We start from the raw sequence: 15,315 nt of genomic DNA, 5'->3' as shown, positions 1-15,315 counted from the left end.
TCATTCACATCTCCAAGCTCAAGCTCAGCCTAACCCTAACCCTTCCATTACTGATCTCAACTCTTCTCCCGTAATGTGTGCCTTGAGATAATTGGAATATCGTGTCGTATATCTAACATTATTATTACATCTTATTTGCCTGAGCCCGTGATATCAAGTTAACATTGCTTGTCAGATATTAGTAAGCAGGCGTCATAGAGCAAAGGGAACGTGATAAAAGTGTAACTCTTGATTGAGCTGAATGTGAGTTGAAATAAAGGAATCTGAGTTGAAATAAGGTAAGGAAATTCATATCTCTAGTGTACAATAGTAGCAAATATTAGACATTTTAATGCGGTACTGTCAAAGAGTTCAAGTTTACAATACTGTATAATATAGGTAAAGGCCAATATTATCGTTTGATGTACTGATGGTAAATATGATAAATGTAGAGAATAATGAAAAAGAAAGTAGTGATTTTCGCAATGTAATACAATCTCGTAGATCCTTTTGTAAAATTAGAGGCCAGTTTTGTTTTACTGGCATCATGATAACAGCAACACACGAGAAGACAAGTAAACTTTGAACTCAAACATTACATCCTCACCGTTCATTATCCTAAACCTGTACAGCCCAACAACCCAACATGCATATCCACCCAGTCACTATTTGCCCCACAGCCACGCCTACCTGGCATTTGGCGAACAGGTAGATCACAAGGCCGTTGCCAATGATGGAGATGACGCAAAGGAACAGGTAGATGACACCAAGGAGGTAGTGCCACATGGGGTTGACAGGGGGGTAGTTGTACCAGTGTTCGTGGACGTACGGCTTGATTTCAGGCCTTACTAAGTCCACGATGCTCACTCCCTCGGGATATCCATAGGACATGTCACGAGACCTGTGGAGAGAGAAGGGTGGAGGGTGAGGGTGTGAGATGAGGTGGGATGGTAAGATAGTTGGCGTGATGAGAGAGAGGAACGGTGTGTGTGTGTGTGTGTGTGTGTGTGTGTGTGTGTGTGTGTGTGTTTGTTGGAGGAATGGTGCCTACAAACAGAGAGGTGGAAGAGAGACTAAGAGGAGTAAGAGAGATATACGAAACAAACAAAAAAAAAAAAAATAAATAAATAAAATAAAATAAATAAATAAATAAATGAATAAAAAGAAAAGAAAAAAGATGAAAAAAAGAGACCGAAAAAAGGCATAATATTGATTGAAGAAGATATGCAGACAAGTAGGAAGAACAGACTGACAGAAAGGAGTAAGAGGGACATAGATAATAAGAGAGAGATACATGGAAAGAGAGACAGAGCCGATGGAAAGAGAGACAGAGCCGAAGAAAAAAGACAAGAATGATTGAAGATGATGTACAGACAGAGAAGAAGAGGGAGATAGAAAAGAATAAGAAAGATGAAAACGGACACAGAAAGAGAAAGAAAAAAAAAACAGGATAGAAGCAAAAACAAAAGGTAGAAAAGGAAGAGTTCATGAGAGAGAGAGAGAGAGAGAGAGAGAGAGAGAGAGAGAGAGAGAGAGAGAGAGAGAGAGAGAGAGAGAGAGAGAGAGAGAGAGTAAAAATCTCCCATCGCAAGATATCAACACAATAAATGAAATAAATGGGTTTCGAAAAGTAACTTGAATGAAGTAAGACAAAGAACACTAAAATATTTTGTTGCACAATAATATGAACTATATATATATGAACTATTACAGGAGGAGAATAAGTAGAACGAAGTAGGAGGAGAGGAGGAGGAGAAGGATATGTAGGAAAAGACAAAGGAAAAAAAAATAAGGCAACACTCCTGTAAGAGAAGGAGTAATAGTAGGAGGAAGAGCTGTAGGAAATAAAGAAACACTGCTATAGGAGATGAAGGAGTAGGAGGAGGGGGGTGAGGCGGAGGAGGAGGTGGTGTCGAAGAAGTCAAGAAACACTAGTCAAGGAGGAGGAGGTGTAAGAACTAGAGAAACACTGTTGCAGGAGGGAAAGGTGAAGAACGTGAAGGAGTAGCAGGAGGAGGAGGAGGAGGTGGAGGTGGTGTCCAAGAGTTGAAGAAACACTGCTGCAGGAGGAGGAGGATGTGAAGGAGTAGTAGGAGAAGGAGATGTAAAAACTAGAGAAATACAGCAGGAGGAAAAGGTGAAGATGGAGGAGAAGGAGGTGATGGTGGTGTGTTGTCCAAGAGTCAAGAAACACTGCTGCAGGAGGAGGTGAAGGAGTTGGAGGAGGAGGTATAGAAAGTAAAGGAAAGCTACTGTTGGTAGAGGAGCAGAGGGGGTTGGAGGAGTTATACCCGTAGAAAGCCATCTGTGGTCCAGTGGAGTTAGCCATGGTGATGGAAGGGTGATCGTAAGGTCAGCCTCTGTCCAGAACTCCTGACGAAACGGAATGAATTTCCTTCGTACCGTGTCTGTCTTTTACCCGCTTTATATACCTCCCGCTGCCTGAGGAAGAAGAAGAAAACTTGCTAAATGTATTACGTTTGCGCAGAGGAAGCCCCCACCATCTTAAACTTCGCTGTGTTTGCACTTTTATCTGTTCATTATTGTATCTGTTTATCTATATGTCTATTTGCTTTTGATTGTCTGTATCTATCTGTGTCTCAATTTGTCTATGTCTTACCTTTTTTTTTATGTCTGCCTGTCTGTTTTTGTCTATCTATCTGGCTGTGTCTTTCTGTCTATCCATCTATCTATCGCTCTGTCTGTCTGTGCATGTATGTATACATGTATGTATTTATATATGTATGAATGTATGTATGTATCTATCTGTCTATTTATATATCAATCTATTGTATCTATCTTTCTATCTGTGTGTTTATTTATATATTTGGTATCTAAAAATAACTTAACAAGGACCTTGCCCCATCAGTGGGAAGAACACACATGAAACTAATGATCCCAGTAATCTTTGAAAATAGTACACATTAGAGAACAAAGCGTTTCGGAGTGCAGGCCCAACTGGAGATGTACTGTGCTTGACACTGTTGCCACTGTGGAGGCAGCTGGATGAAAACCTCTTTTTCTATTGAACTTGGCTTGTAGAGCGACATTTTTTTTAATAGTACTTGCTCTGTATCTTTAGTAGCTCTGTATCTTTAGTAGTAATAGTGATATTATTATTATTATTATTATTATTATTATTATTAATAGTAGTAATAGTAGCAGAAGAAAGAGAAGGTGGAAGAGAAAAGAATAAGAACAAGAAATAACAGCAGCAACGGCAGTAGTAGTTGTAGTAGTAGTTGTAGTAGTAAAATAAAGAGAAGGCGAAGAACAAGAAATAAGAACAGCGCTAGAAAAAGTAAAGGAGGAAAAGGAAGACAAAAGATAATAAGTAGGACAAGAACAGGAACAAGTAACAGCAACACCATCAGCAGTAGACGAAAAAGGAGAAGCAGCAGCAAATATTTTACAGTCCTGCTGAAGAACCTCGCGCTGCACTACACTTGTATGGCCGCAAGGTGTGACTAAGAAGCCGGTGTTCCAGTCGTGATGCTTGTAGACACCTATGTTTACTAGCTAAACTCTTATAAATATCGGTGCTGATAGTATTGGTGATGGTGATGCAATGGTGGTGGTGGCGGTGGTGACTATGGTGGCTGTATAGTGATAAAAATAGTGCAAGTTGGTTTTGGTTCCGAGTGTGATGGGGTAGAAAGGGAGGGAAGGGGAGAACTCTTTTACATTAGTCTCACCTTGTATGTTTGTTTCTCTAACTCGCATGTCTTTATCTTCCTTTTCTCTTTTTCCAAAGTAATGTGAATATAATATAATGTTCATTCCACTTCTACATTGTTCATTATCCGCCTTTTTCGAATATTAGTTATGTTTTACCTTTTTTTTTTTTTCCATAAGGTATTGAAAATGGGCTACTTACAATTCTTGTGTTGGCAAAGAGCGCATTCTAATATAATATTATCAAGGTTTTCATTATCTATAAGTTTGTTAATGTGATGTGTGCATTTTCTACACACACACACACACACACACACACACACACACACACACTGCGAAGGTGATGACTGGTAGCCGTTCATTATCGCCAAACACTGCATGGCTTTAAACAGATGAGGTGAATAATGGTACCTGTGAAAGGGTAAGGCAAAAATAACGTTATTACACACACACACACACACACACACACACACACACACACACACACACACACACACACACACACACACACACACACACACACACACACACACCTTTGTATAAATCAAAATAGTTGAGTTAGGGAAGTAAAGTGTCGAAGAAAATGGTGAGAGGTGGAGGAGGTAGTTTTCTTTGAGGGTAAATTTTGTTCAAAGAAAATTTTGTCGCGTGGTAATCCCGCGTGGTAATATACCACCATTCTGCAGGGTGTGGAAGACGAAGAAGGGAACAAACGATATTAAGTTGAAAATAGTAGTAATACCGAATAGATTAATGATAATAATAATAATGATGATGATAAACGAATGAATAAATGTATCTGAGGAAGAAATGGAGGAGCGATAAGTAAAGCTTAAAGCAGCAGCTGAATCAGCTATTAGAAGACAAAAAATATAGTCTGCATTTTCCTCTACCTCTCCCTAAAAGAAATATATATATATATATATATATATATATATATATATATATATATATATATATATATATATATATATATATATATATATATATATATATATATAAGTAAATAAATAAAAAATAGATAAATAAATGAGTAAATAAAATGAAATAAAATAAAATAAAAACTGCAAGATTTTATAATTGTATTGTTACAAGCACGGGTAGAAGTTGGTTGACTAGGGGTGTGTTGTACCCTTTCTTGTAGCACAGGGTAGAGAAACGAGTATGAAATAAAACTTAATCATTATTAAACTAAATATCCACTACCTGAAGCGGGCATAGCGCGTGCAACTTATCTAGGACATATTGATCCCGCTTGGGTTCAAGTATGTACAGTTAACATAACATATACAAACTAATGAGTAATAAAGGAAACCAAGCTAATGAGTAATAAAGGAAACCAAAAGTGACGAAATATATCCATATTAATAAGGAACAAAGTGAACGTAACAAATTAATAAGCAACAAAGTGAACATGTACCAAATAATAAGCAATAAAGGAAAAAAAAATTATACCCAAAATACAATACAAATATAAGTAGCTCAGACGTGTACGTAATGAAGAGTGTGAGCGTACGTTGTGTGTGTGATCGTGTTCGTCACGTCTTTCCTAACTCACGAGGATGTACCCGAATCCATGCAGCAGGAGGGAGGATGGTTCCAACTGCGAGAAGCGAGTGAGACTTTAGACTGATGAGGTGGGGAGGTAGAAGTCAATCATCAGCTCAGCTCGATCAAGACGCGAGTCGAAACGTGTTTCTAAAGCTTCGTCTTTATGATACCGCCACGGTGTGGTCGAGACGGTATTCGAAGCCGATGGTCAGTTGAAGATATTAGTAGTTGGCGAGGCGGGTACGAGGGCCGTAATAGTATCAATACCCTTGGCCATGGTTCGTGGAATTCCAGTGTTGTTATGATCTGAAAACTTATCTGTATGTGTTGTTTTCACGAGGCAGAATCAGAGGGGATTTCAAACTGTACCACGACCGTGACCTGAATTCAGATCATCATTGGTGCAAAAAGAAGAGGCCAGAGAGAGAGAGAGAGAGAGAGAGAGAGAGAGAGAGAGAGAGAGAGAGAGAGAGGTACCAATTTTGCTCCCTTGTGCTAGAGGAGTCTTAAACCTTTCAGCATCACGAGAGAGTTTAATTTTATTCTCGATGCCATTACAAAATTTCATTATATTTAAGATTATTTGCGGTGATGGAGGCGTTAAAAATCACCTCCAGCTACTCGTCCACTGATATTGCAGCTCTAGTAACTTCGTTCTGCTTTGGCAAATTTTATGAAACCTGGAATTGTCTTTAGTACTGAAAGGGAAAAGTGGAATCTTCATATCTTGCAGCCCTCGCTTTCTTAACACTTTTAGGAACATATTCTAAGACACTTCTGTGTCACACCACTACCTCCAAAAGACTCTAGTTGAAGTGACCCGGCTTTAATAGTGTTATTACGGTTCTGGTGATAGATTAACAGAAGAAATATTTTTGAGATCCCGGCTTATCATTTCTGTGGTCTTTTAAAATAGTCGTGGTGAGAGAGCAGAGCGTTTCCGAATACAGGCTTTGCTGCTTTGATCATGCTTTGGTAACATTAACATTATTATTGTTTGCACAGACAAACTGAGTACAGAGAGAATAAAAAAAATAATTTTGTATTTTCTGTGCCGCAGGAGTGTTTGACAATGATTTAATATAACAATAAATGTCAGAAAAGCTGTAAGGGGTTGTGGGGAAAGAATATATAACAGCAAAAGAATGAATGTACAATTGAGTAATTTCCAATTTGGTATAAGCCTGAGTGACGCAAAAGCAAAACGGTGGCTTTTTTTTTTTTTTTACCTAAAAAATAACAATTTTCTATGCTGTCAGAATAGTTCACAATTTTTTTTCTTATTTAATGCATTTTTTATACCACGTGAGAGTTTTTCCAATAATACCATACTTTGCGGAAGCCCCTCAGGAAAGCACTCGTGTTAGCTTGCCTCACAGTTTGCGGTGGCTGGAGGATGACATGATGATGATGTATGTTGGCAGTCATTTCGAATTATTTGTGTTCTACCGTGTGCCTAGATTAGAATCTCCACTTGACATTAATCATTACTCTGGTGTACGCCACGACCATAATACGACCATAAAAAAACAATCAAGCAGTAGGCATTGGTCGTTAGTGTGTGTGTGTATGTGTGTGTGTGTGTGTGTGTGTGTGTGTGCGATGCGAATAGTTAATAATTATCGTGTCCGGGAAAGGAAAGTTGTGAGTTGTAAGTAGTTTATATGTTCTTTGTCTTGAGAGGAAAGTGTGAGGATTGATGAGTGTCATTGAGGTACTGAACTGTGTGGTGTTCTTAGGTCTTTTGGTCACCTGTGTTTTCAGAGCCGTGATAAGCTATTTATATTTTTTATCCTTGATTTATGCTTGCTTATATATATATATATATATATATATATATATATATATATATATATATATATATATATATATATATATATATATATATATATATATATATATATTTCTTGAGTTTCCTTCTTCTGTTGGCTTTTGTCGTAAATATTTTCTTCACTCACCCTTCATTTTTTCTTCCTTCTATCTTGCCTCTTCGTTTCTCCTTATCATTTTATTACTCTCTCTCTCTCTCTCTCTCTCTCTCTCTCTCTCTCTCTCTCTCTCTCTCTCTCTCTCTCTCTCTCTCTCTCTCTCTCTCTCTCTCTCTCTCTCTCTTTGTACCAGTATGCGCCAGTTCCTCTGCCATTTATTCCATCTCCTTTTCTGTTGACTATTTCCCTACAACCTGATCCACCTTCTTTCCCATCAATTTTCCATTCCTTAACTGTTCACTGTTTTCTCTTACCCTTCCTATTCCACCATTATTTACACTACTTATTTTCCCATTTCCTTCCCCTCAACCACCTTCACCGACTCGCCACGCCACTCCTCGTGACGTTAAGTAGCGTCACCACGACCACAATCCCAGGAGCTTCCTTGTCGGTACTGCTGTCTCAGTGTCGCTCATATCCACCACTGCCTTCCTAAAGGTCATACCTTGCTTCTTGTATTTGTAGCAATGTTCACTTCTCCCTGCCCTGTTCATGTCCTGTCCTATGTTTATGTTTTTGTCTTCTTTTCCGTGTTTACTCTCATTCCCAGCCAGTTATTCCATCCTTGCTAGATGTATCCGCAATGTGAGGTGTGGCAGTAGTGTTAAAATTCCACTGTTTTTGTTTTTGTTCATCTCTCTTATTTATCTTTGTGTTCATCTCATATGTATCCTCTCCCCCTTCTCAGTTTGCACTGTTTTGCACTTGTTACTGCTTTCTGTGTGATGTGTTTACATCTGTAAACATCAGTGTGTGTAGACATCCGTTTTTCTTTGTTTTACATATGAACTCCATTTAGCTTGTAGTTTGTTTATCATGTGTTTACCATTTCGTCTCCTAGTTTATGATTATTTATTTTTTGATTATGTGTTCCTTCTCTCCTATTAACACCTTTTCATATCTCATCTTTATCTTTACTAACTATTTCTCCCTCTGCTTCTTGGTATTTCTCTGCTATTTCCAATTCCATGTTTGCCTTTCCCTTTCGTTCTTTACATTTGTTAATTTCCGTATGGTGTGATTTTTCTCTTATATTAACACATTTTTTCTTTAAATTTCACTCCTTATTTTCCCTTGCGTTGTGTAGTATTTCTCTGTTAATTTCCACCTACAGTGTCATGTATCCCTGCTGGCTTCAGAGTAACAGGATAGATAAGACAGTGAAGAATTGCTAGGATTTATTGGTATTGAAGGATACCAAGAGGCCTCTTGTTTATGTGGGATTTAAGGACGTAGGGTTCGATGAGGCGTCGTGCGCATTGTCGGATGATCGAAGGTTTCAGTCGTATCGTGTCAGGAGTCTGTGGAGGAAACAAAGCAGCGCGTTATTAATTCTAAACATTGCAGCAAAGAAGGAAGTCAAGGTTTTAGTGATTATAATTTCATGTGGGACTTGTGCGAGGTGAGAAGATAACAAAGAGGGGACAAGAAGTAGTTAATTCATGACTCACTCGTCTTCGTGTCTTGTGGCGCTTCGGTCGGTATCCTTCCGCTTAGGCCTTGTCTTGAGCTACGGTGGAGTTGGACTGGGAGTCGTCGTTACTCTTCGTTTCCGTCTCGTGCACACAGAACCAAGGGATGTACTGGGTGATGGCCTGCAGAGGAAGAGAGAGAGAGAGAGAGAGAGAGAGAGAGAGAGAGACAGAGAGAGAGAGAGAGTGTGGTGAGTAAAGACGAAGGACAAAACAACTTAATATTATGGCGCAGTAGAGCATTAAAGGGAACAGAGGACAAGATGGTATGTGGTTTATGAGTGTGACTGGGGGAGTAGTTATTGTTAAGGGAAGACTTGTGTGTTTGTGGTCATTGCTACTCACCAGACGATACTTGGGGTGGCTGATGGCGTACACGAAGGGGTTGTAGCAGGAGCAAGACTTGGCCAGCAGAGCGGGGAGCGTGGTGACGAGGGGACTGATACCACTCACGTCGCCCATCACACCCTGGAGGAGAATGGCGTAGTTGTGTTCATGGGTGTTCTCTGTCACCTATCGTTCCCACACCTAAGCCTATATTCGCCCCTATATCCACGTACTAGTAGGAAATAGAAGTGAAGTCCTAAATGTTTCAAATATAAATTCATCAGTATTGTTATTGGTTACGTTCAAAACTGCTAACTGCCCGTAAATGTCAACATTTTCATGGAGTGGCTTCCGTTAAATTTTACCCCCCCCCTATTCGTCAGTGTGTTGGCATGGTATCAGGGAGGCGAGGAGGCGAGGACGCACCTGCAGACTAATGATAGCGTAAGGAGTCCAGCAGATGAACCACAGAGAAACGTTGACAAGGGCTGTCTTAGCTATACGGATCTCTGCACGCTGAGATTCGGCTTCCTGCAACACATTCAACAGAAGAATGTAGATTAGGAGGGGAATTTCTTCTGTTTTAAGTCCCTGTGCAAACAAGGTCGACAGGGGTCATTCAGTGAATTTTGAGCGTTATAAGCGTACTGATGGGGCAGTCTCAAAGATGGAAGACTTACGCCGGAGCGGAGGGTTGTCACGTTCATCTTCTTGGCCTGCGCGCGCATAGCGGCCTCGTGAGCAAAGATGGCCTTCACTATGAACACGTAGGAGAAGATGATGATAGCGGCCGGGAGGAAATAGTCTACGACGAAGATGACAATGTTGTAGCTCCTGGTCTGTTGTTGGGAAGAGAAACATTAAATGAGGACGTGAAGACATCGGTGAGGTTATCATAATGATGTCACGTATAGCAGAGGGTAAGTGCCGTGCTGTGGGTGCAGGTAGACTCACGTTGAAGTCCTGAGTGAGGTAGTCGTAGCTGCAGGAGTCCAGGATGCCCTCCAGGATGTACTTGCCCCAGCCGAAGAAGGGAGCAATGGCAAAGCCAATGGAGATAGCCCAGCTAACAATGGCTAGGAAGATGGCCTTGCCGTTGGTCATCTTGGGTCCGTTGAAACCATTGCAGATAATATTGTACCTGTCGAAGGAGATCATGCACAGCAGCCAGATGCTGGTTACGCCAGTAATAGCACCTGTGGGAGGAGAGGGAAGGCGTGAGTCGCGATGAGGAGATGATTGTCATGGCAACATGGCCACGTTGCTTTACTGATGTGAAAATCATTTGATCATATACGGTTTTATGCATTTTGTTTTGATTAACAGCTGTGTGTGTGTGTGTGTGTGTGTGTGTGTGTGTGTGTGTGTGTGTGTGTGTGTGTTGAAATCTCCATGATGCTCGTTATTGTGACATAACTTTGTGTGATTGGCGCTTTCCTTAGTGTGTTGGCATGATTGTCTTAAGAGTGACTTTTATTTATGTGCATCATATAAGAATCTTGTAATGTTTGTATTTTGATGAGGTGTCATGTCTCCATAGAGTGGGAGGCGAGGGTAGTGTGCCAGGAGAACGTAGCCAGGTTAGATGAAGACTAATTATTTGAATCAAGTGTCATGAGCGCGGAGTGGTGTGTGGGTGTGTGAAGTGCGTGAATGCAATAGCAGCGGAAGACTCACCCAGACAACCGTAGATCTCACAATAGGTAGGACTGAACATCCAGACACCACCGTTGAAACAGTTGTAGGTGAAGAAGGGAACGTTGGTGGTCAACATGATGAGGTCAGACAGAGCGAGGTTAACCACGAGGATGTTAGCGGGAGTCCTAAGAGCCTGGGTGGAAGGGAGGGAGGAAGGAAGGGAGGTGAGGGAAGAGGCAAACACCAAGTCTTGCTTCACCCTTCCACTATTGCATACAGCACATCCTGTCATTCACATCTCCAAGCTCAGCCTCACCCTCCCATTACTGATCCTCATCTCTTCTCCCGTAATGTGTGCCTTGAGCTAACTGGAATATCGTGTTGCATATCTAACATTATTATTACATCTTATTTAACTGAGCCCCAGATATTAAGTTAGCATTAATAAGTAGATATCATGGAGCAAAGGGAACATCATAAAGGTGGAACTCTTGATTGAGCTGAATGTGAGTTGAAATAAAGGAATCTGAGTTGAAATAAGGTAAAGAAATTCATATCTATAGTGTACAATTGTAGAAAATATTAGTAATTTTAATACGGTACTGTCAAAGAGTTCAAGTTCACAATACTGTATAATATAGGTAAAGGCCAATATTATCGTTTAATGTACTGATGGTAAATATAATAAATGTAAAGAATAATGAAAAAGTAAGTAGTGATTTTCGCAATATAATACAAACTCGTAGATCCTTCTGTAAAATTAAAGACCAGTTTTCTTTTACTGGCATCATAACAACAACATCACACGAGAAGACAAGCAAACTATGAAAAACATTACATCCCCACCATTCATTATCCTAAACCTGTTCAGCCCAATAAGCCATCATGCATATCAACCCAGGCACTCTTTGCCCCACACCCACACCTACCTGGCATTTGGCGAACAGGTAGATCACCATGCCGTTGCCAATGATGGAGATGACGCAAAGGAACAGGTAGATGACACCAAGGAGGTAGTGCCACATGGGGTTGACGGGGGGGTAGTTGTACCAGTGCGGGTGAACGTACGGCTTGATTTCAGGCCTTACAAAGTCCACGATGCTCACTCCCTCGGGATATCCATAGGACATATCATTAGACCTGTGGAGAGATCAGGGTGGAGGGTATGGGTGTGAGATGAGGTTGGGTGGTAAGATAGTTGGCGTGATGAGAGAGAGGAACGGTGTGTTTGTGTGTGTGTGTGTGTGTGTGTGTGTGTGTGTGTGTGTGTGTGTGTGTGTGTGTGTGTGTGTGTGTGTGTGTATATATATATATATATATATATATATATATATATATATATATATATATATATATATATATATATATATATGTATGTATGTGCGTGTGTGCGCGCGCGTGCGCGCGCGTAGGAGGAAGGGTGCCCACAAAAAAAGAGGTGAAAGGGAGACTTAAAGGAATAAGAGGGATATAGGAAATGAAAAAAAATAAAATAAAAAAGAAAGCAAAAAAGAATAAAATAAAGAAAAAAAGTGACCGAAAAAAGGCAAAATATTGACTGAAGAAGATATGCAGACAAAGAGGAAGAAGAGACAGACAGAAAGGAGTAAGAGGGACATAGAGAATAAGAGAGAAATAAATGGAAAGAGAGACAGAGCCAAAGAAAAGACAAGAATGATCGAAGATGATGTACAGAAACAGAAAAGCTTAAAAGAGACATGAGAATAAAGATGAAAAGGGAGACACAGAGAGAGAGAGAGAGAGAGAGAGAGAGAGAGAGAGAGAGAGAGAGAGAGAGAGAGAGAGAGAGAGAGAGAGAGAGAGAGAATAAAAAATCTCCCATTGCAATATATCAACACAATAATTGAAATAAGATGGGTTTTGAAAAGTAACGAGTGAACAAAGACAAAAAACAAAGACAAAAAAACAAAATATTTTGTTGCTTAATAATAAGAGCATAATTTTTTACAGGAAGAGAATAAGTAGAAGGGAAAGTAGATGGAGAAGTAGGAGGAGAAGGAAAAACTGCTGTAGGAAGAGAAGTAGTAGTAGGGGGAAGAGCTGTAAGGAATAAAGAAACACTGCTATAGGAGAAGGAATAGGAGGAGGGGAGGAAGAGAAGAAGGTGGTATCCAAGAATTCAAGGAACACTACTGCAGAAGGAGGTGGTGTAAGAACTAGAGAAACACTGTTGCAGAGGGAAAGGTGAAGAAGGTGAAGGAGTAGCAGGAGGAGGAGGAGGAGGAGGATGTGGTGTCCAAGAGTTGAAGAAACACTGCTATAGGAGGAGGAGGTGAAGGAGTAGTAGGAGAAGGAGGAGATGTAAAAACTAGAGGAATACTGCAGGAGAAAAAGGTGAAGATGGAGGAGGAGGAGGAAGAGGAGGAGGTGAAGGTGGTGGTGGTGGTGGTGGTGGTGGTGGTGGTATCCAAGAGTCAAGAAACACTGCTGCAAGAGGAGGTGAAGGAGTTGAAGGAGGTGTAAAAAATAAGGGAAAGCTGCTGTTGGTGGAGGCGCAGAAGGCGTTGGAGGAGTTATACCCGTAGAAAGCCATCTGTGGTCCGGTGGAGTTAGCCATGGTGATGGAAGGGTGATCGTAAGGTTAGCCTCTGTCCAGAACTCCTGACGAAACGGAATGAAGCTCCTTCGTGCCGTGTCTGTCTTTTACCCGCTATATATACCTCTCGCTGCCTGAGGAAGAAGAAGAAAACTTGCTAAATGTATTACGTTTGCGCAGAAGAAGCCCCCACCATCTTAAACTTCGCTGTGTATGCACTTTTATCTATCCATTATTGTATCTATCTATTAATCTATATGTTTATTTGCTTTTGACTCTGCCTGTATATATCTGTCTCTATCAATTTGTCTGTGTCTATCTATCTCTTTATTTTTCTGTCTGCCTGTCTGTTTTTGCCTCTATCTATCTGGCTGTCTGTCTCTGTTTATTTCTTTTTATCCATCTATCTATCGCTTTGTCTGTCTGTCTGTCTGTGCATGTATGTATACATATATGATGTATATATGTATGTATGTATGAATGTATGTATCTAAATTTCTGTCTCTATTTATCTATCAATCTATTGTATCTATCTTTTTATCTGTGTGTTTATTTATATGTTTGGTATCTAAAAATAACTTAACAAGGAACCTATCCTATCATTGGGAAGAACACACATGAAACTAATCATTCCAGCATCCTTTGAAAATGTACACATTAGAGAACAAAGCGTTTCGGAGTGCAGACCCAGCTGGAGATGAACTTTGCCTGACTCACTGTTAACACTGTGGAGGCAGCTTGATGAAAACCTCTTTTCTATTGAACTTTCTCTTGAAGAGTGACATTTTTTAATAGTCCTTGGCCTCCACTTCTAGTGGTAGTAGTGGGGGTGATGATGATATAATAATAATAATAATAATAATAATAATAATAATAATAATAATTATTATTATTATTATTATTATTATTATTATTATTATTATTATTATTATTATAATAATAATAATAATAATAATAATAATAATAATAATTATTATTATTATTATTATTATTATTATTATTATTATTATTATTATTATTATTATTATTATTATTATTATTATTACTACCTATTATTATTATTAACTAGTAGTAGTAGTAGTAGTAGTAAAAAGAGAAGATGGAAGAGAAAAGAACAAGAACAAGAAATAACATCAGCACTAGAAAAAGTAAAGGAGGAAAAGAAAGATGAAGAATAATAAGCAGATCAAGAACAGGAACAAGTAACAGCAACACCAGTAGTAATAGACGAATAAAGAGAAGCAGCTGGAAATCCCTCACTGTCCTGCTGGACAGCCTCGCGCCTCGCCACACTTGTATGGCTGCGAGGTGTTACTAAAAAGCCGGTGTTCCTGTCGTGGTGTTTGTAGACACCTACGTTCACTTACTAAATTCTCCTAGACAACGGTGCTGATAGTATTGGTGATGGTGATGCAGTGGTGGTGGTGATGATGGTGACTTTGGAGGCTGTGTAGTGATGAGAATAGTGGAAGATTATGGTTTTGCTTCTCATTGTGATGTGGTAGAGAGGGCGGGAAGGGAAGACAGCTTTTACATTGGTCTCCCCTTATATGTGTCTGTTTCTCTAACTTTTGCATGTCTTTCTATCTTTCTTTTCTCTCTTTCCAAAGTAATGTGAATATGATACTTCTACATTGTCCGTCTTTTCTGAATATTAGTTATGCTTTACTTTTTTAAATTTTTCATAAGATATTAATAATGGGCTACTTACAATTCTTGTGTTGGCAAAGAGCGCATTCTAATATAATATGATGTAGGTTTTCATTATAAGTTTATTGATGTGCTGTGTGCATTTTCTAGACACACACACACACACACACACACACACACACACACACACACACACTACAAAGGTGATGACTTGTAGCCGTTCATTGTCGCCAAACACTGAATGGTTTTTGAACAATTGAGGTGAATAATGGTATTTGTGAAAGTGTAAGGCAGGAGTAACATTATGACAGATTCTCTCTCTCTCTCTCTCTCTCTCTCTCTCTCTCTCTCTCTGCTTAAATCAAAATAGTTGAGTTAGTAAGTAAAAAGTCAAAGAAAATGGTGAGAGGTGGAGGGGGTAGCTTTCTTTGAGGGTAAAATTTGTTAGGCAGTCTTTGCGCGGCTATATACCACTATT

General features: G+C 39.6%; 2 protein-coding genes across 2 annotated transcripts in view; both read right to left on the bottom strand.

The window, feature by feature from the left end:
* The window catches only part of LOC135101753 (compound eye opsin BCRH2-like), a 5,193-nt gene extending 2,772 nt beyond the window's left edge, over positions 1-2,421 (bottom strand). The window contains exons 1-2 of the mRNA XM_064006027.1: positions 2,271-2,421; positions 670-880 (exon numbers count right to left, since the gene is read on the bottom strand). Of these exons, the coding sequence (XP_063862097.1) occupies positions 670-880; positions 2,271-2,308 (249 nt within the window). The 5' untranslated portion in view covers positions 2,309-2,421. The remainder of the gene's footprint in view (positions 1-669; positions 881-2,270) is intronic.
* A 5,937-nt stretch (positions 2,422-8,358) lies between these two features.
* Positions 8,359-13,327, bottom strand: LOC135101751 (compound eye opsin BCRH2). Its single transcript, XM_064006023.1, has 9 exons — positions 13,171-13,327; positions 11,560-11,770; positions 10,670-10,823; positions 9,947-10,188; positions 9,673-9,831; positions 9,419-9,523; positions 9,011-9,133; positions 8,645-8,788; positions 8,359-8,494 (listed from the first exon to the last, which is right to left on the bottom strand). Exons 1-8 carry the CDS (start codon positions 13,206-13,208, stop codon positions 8,687-8,689), a joined length of 1,134 nt encoding a protein of 377 aa, XP_063862093.1. The 5' UTR covers positions 13,209-13,327; the 3' UTR covers positions 8,359-8,494; positions 8,645-8,686.
* Positions 13,328-15,315: the final 1,988 nt, after the last annotated feature.

This window comes from Scylla paramamosain, chromosome 7, assembly GCF_035594125.1.
Source record: "Scylla paramamosain isolate STU-SP2022 chromosome 7, ASM3559412v1, whole genome shotgun sequence".
NCBI classification, from domain to species: domain Eukaryota; kingdom Metazoa; phylum Arthropoda; class Malacostraca; order Decapoda; family Portunidae; genus Scylla; species Scylla paramamosain.
The sequence above is the reverse complement of the archived record's forward strand: the minus strand, read 5'-3'. Positions and strand labels throughout refer to the sequence as shown.